At 40.3% G+C, this 3,196-nt stretch overlaps 1 protein-coding gene across 1 annotated transcript in view; it reads right to left on the bottom strand.

Moving 5' to 3' along the window:
* Nucleotides 1-3,196, bottom strand: part of TAF4B (TAF4b RNA polymerase II, TATA box binding protein (TBP)-associated factor, 105kDa) — a 55,603-nt gene that overhangs the window by 48,706 nt on the left and 3,701 nt on the right. Inside the window, exons 4-5 of the mRNA XM_009082592.1 lie at nt 477-644; nt 245-367 (exon numbers count right to left, since the gene is read on the bottom strand). Of these exons, the coding sequence (XP_009080840.1) occupies nt 245-367; nt 477-644 (291 nt within the window). The remainder of the gene's footprint in view (nt 1-244; nt 368-476; nt 645-3,196) is intronic.

Genomic DNA, 3,196 nt, shown 5'->3' with positions numbered 1-3,196 from the left:
GCTGACAGTTACCTGTGTGCATAAAATGAAACAGAAATGTGAGGGGGAAATAATACAGCACAGGATTCAGCTAAAATAAGAGTTATAATGTAAGACTTAAACAGGGTCAGACGTACTCAGCCACAAATCCAATTCTTCAGCTGTTTAAAAGAAAAAAAAAGTCAAGGAACAAAACTATGATAAAGAAAATGTCATAATCTATACACAAATGATGGAAGACACTGTTTTTCAAAAAAAGTCTCACCAACAGATTCTGCACCAGATTCTTCACATTCTGCCCCATCTCAAGGGCTTGAGGTCCACTAGATGCCAGTTTTATTAGCGTAGCAAGAAAATTCTTGCATTTCTTCACATTCTCTAGCATCTCCTAGTGTGGAAATAACGAGAAGACTGTTAGACACTGCACTGCCTCTCCAACCTCTGATGAACATACAGAATGTTAATTTTTTAATTAAAAACTTTTTTTTCCTCCTTACTGTAGAAGCGCTGGTCTGTGCTACTGTTGTGCCCTCTGCTTTCACAGAGACTGCCTTTTGGGAGATAGCTTGTGCAGGTGGTCCTGTAACTGGAAGTTTTACAGGTGTTCCAGTACTCGAAGGCTTTACAGCAGTAACTGTAGTAACACTAGCTGTTGCAGCTGCTGGCTGAAGAGAAAAATTAACACTTTTTAACCAAAGAACAACGTGACAAACATACTGGATTCTGCTAGTGTATTAGACAGCACCCTCCCGGCACACTGTTATTTAGAACATAAATAAACTATTTTTCTCCTTGTTTTTAGAGTTTAGATTAATTTGCTTTGAGAGGCTCTATTTAATACAGTAAGTAACAGAACCCTCACAGCCATAACTCTATTTATAAATCAAGGAGGGGGCCAAGAAATTACAAAGGCTCACCCAGAAGCACTGCCTGCAACTCTGAAAAAGAGAAAGGTAAAGTTGTCTTGAAGAAAACAATACATTAACTTTGCCAAGCTCCTACAGTCTAAGACTAATGAATTTTGGACAATGCTAAGCCAGGTGATATTATTCTGAAGATAAATAGAGCCTTAAGTGATCATTCATCTTCCTTTCTCATCCTGGAGCTCTGCTCCCGACTGCAACATCCCTTGCTCTTCCTATCATACACAGAGTAGGCAATCTGCCTGCAAAAGCAGCCAGCTGAGCAAATGGACTTAACAAGTTCTGCCTGCCTTTTCCTTGTGGGCAGCAATTTGGACCTCTTTCTCCTCTGCCCTGACAGAAACTCTCACAAAATTCAGTTATTTTGAGACTTTTTAAAAAAAATCTCATTAGAATTTACCAACAGATTTGTAAGTTCCAGCAACAGGAGAGTAATGAAGGTTTAGGAAAAAAATAAGAACACAATTGCCTCCCTCATTTGCAAACCAGGCTAAATAGTAGTTTCCAACGGAAAACCTACTAAATTGAAGCATTTCTACTTCAGATTTTAAAGAAAACAAACAAACCATACCCCAAGCCCCAACAGTTTATTTGATTCAACAGAATACAATACAAATAAAAGACTTTGCATCTACAAACACAACTACTACTGATTTCCCAACCTGAAAACTGAAAAGCTGGAGTGAACCTGCAGGTTACTGAAGAGCAAGAGTTCCAGGTTAACATTTGAAACCTAAAGTGTGTGTCATTTTTCCTCCAAGACTCTCAAGAGGAAGGGAAAGTCTGGTTTCGTAGTCCAAATTCTAAGTTCAGATCTGCACAATACAATTGCTTTCCTTGACTCTTAACACATCTAAACACACCAGTTTAATCCAACAATCACAATTAATACTTGCTAATTGCATTAATCATAAGACAGCAAAACAGGAGTCTAACTTAACTTACCATGGATTAAACGAAAACTAATCAAGACTTGGACAGACATCATGCAGAGTATCAAAGGGCCTTTAAGTCTTTCAGGATAAGGAAAATTAATGAACAAACACAAAGCTAAAGCAAAACACTGACATTTCTGTCATATATTTATAATTTTTACTTTTGCCTGGGTGGGTGTCCCCCCCCTTCCCAAGCTGCTGCCAGCTTGACATGAAAGAAGCAGGCAGCTACCAGAAAGCTATGCAGCTCAGGCTCCCACTGTTGGTAACACTTTAATAGCTCTCTGCAGGATCTTTGCCACCACCGCTGACTCTTCCAAGGATGAGGCTCAACAGCTTTAAGACCACAGGGAGGTAAACTGGGCACAAGAATCCCACAAACAGATGGGAGGGAGGAAGACGGAAGGGGACAGAGTGCAGATCTGCCAAGTTGCAATGCCCTGGGCTTTTAAAAGTTGAAAACAGGAGCTGATCTCTTGCAAATTCCAGCATGTTTACACATCAAGACCAGAACGCAATTTTATCAGCTGAGGGAGGGAACAACAGGGAGTCTGCTGGATCCTTTTCCCAGGAAAATGAATATATGGGAATTAACTTCTGTCATCTGCCGTCAACCTTTTTCACTACTGACAATTTTCATTCTCACTTTGAGCAACAGAGAAACAGTCACCACAAAAAGATGGCATTAATCCTGCATATTTTGAAGTAATTTCAAGAGAAGTGCTCTGCATCTAAATGAAAGTGCCCCAGCATGATGCTAATTAGACACTTTGCAGCTTCGTTACCCCATCTGGAAACAAGGTAAAAAATACAACATGCAGGTATTTTGTTTAACCTCAGAGCTTAAACATTCAGGAATATCAAAAAGCAGAAAAACTTTTGAGGATGAGAAGAATAATCCTGGAGCAGAGAGTCTGCAGATAGCAGTGTTCCAAGCTGTATTTCCCCACAAGACAGAAGATACACAGCCAAGGATTATTTCCTCTCCACTGTCTCCCACTTTCCGTGATGACACCATACTTCTACATCAACACTCCTCTCCTACGACCTCAAAAAAACTGTTAAGACTAACATCAGCATGTCCTTTTAAGACTGATAAATGAATTGATGCCAAGGAAATCAGACCCAATGGTTCTGCCTTCATTTCCCCAGATGGTTCCATCAACTTTATGCACAGACTCCCTTGTCAGCACGCTTCTCTTGTCCACCCCAGAGTGAGGAGCAAAGTGACCACGTGATGGCAGGATGTATCCACATTGCATCTATTTATTCTTCATTGTATGAGGAGCTTGTATAGAGTGCTTTGAAATCTACTGAAAAACAGAGGGGGTCCAAGGAAGCCACTCCAAACAAAACAGC

Source organism: Acanthisitta chloris, unplaced genomic scaffold (genome assembly GCF_000695815.1).
Source record: "Acanthisitta chloris isolate BGI_N310 unplaced genomic scaffold, ASM69581v1 scaffold20559, whole genome shotgun sequence".
Classification (NCBI taxonomy): Eukaryota; Metazoa; Chordata; class Aves; order Passeriformes; family Acanthisittidae; genus Acanthisitta; species Acanthisitta chloris.
This window is presented reverse-complemented; position numbering and strand designations above follow the sequence as displayed.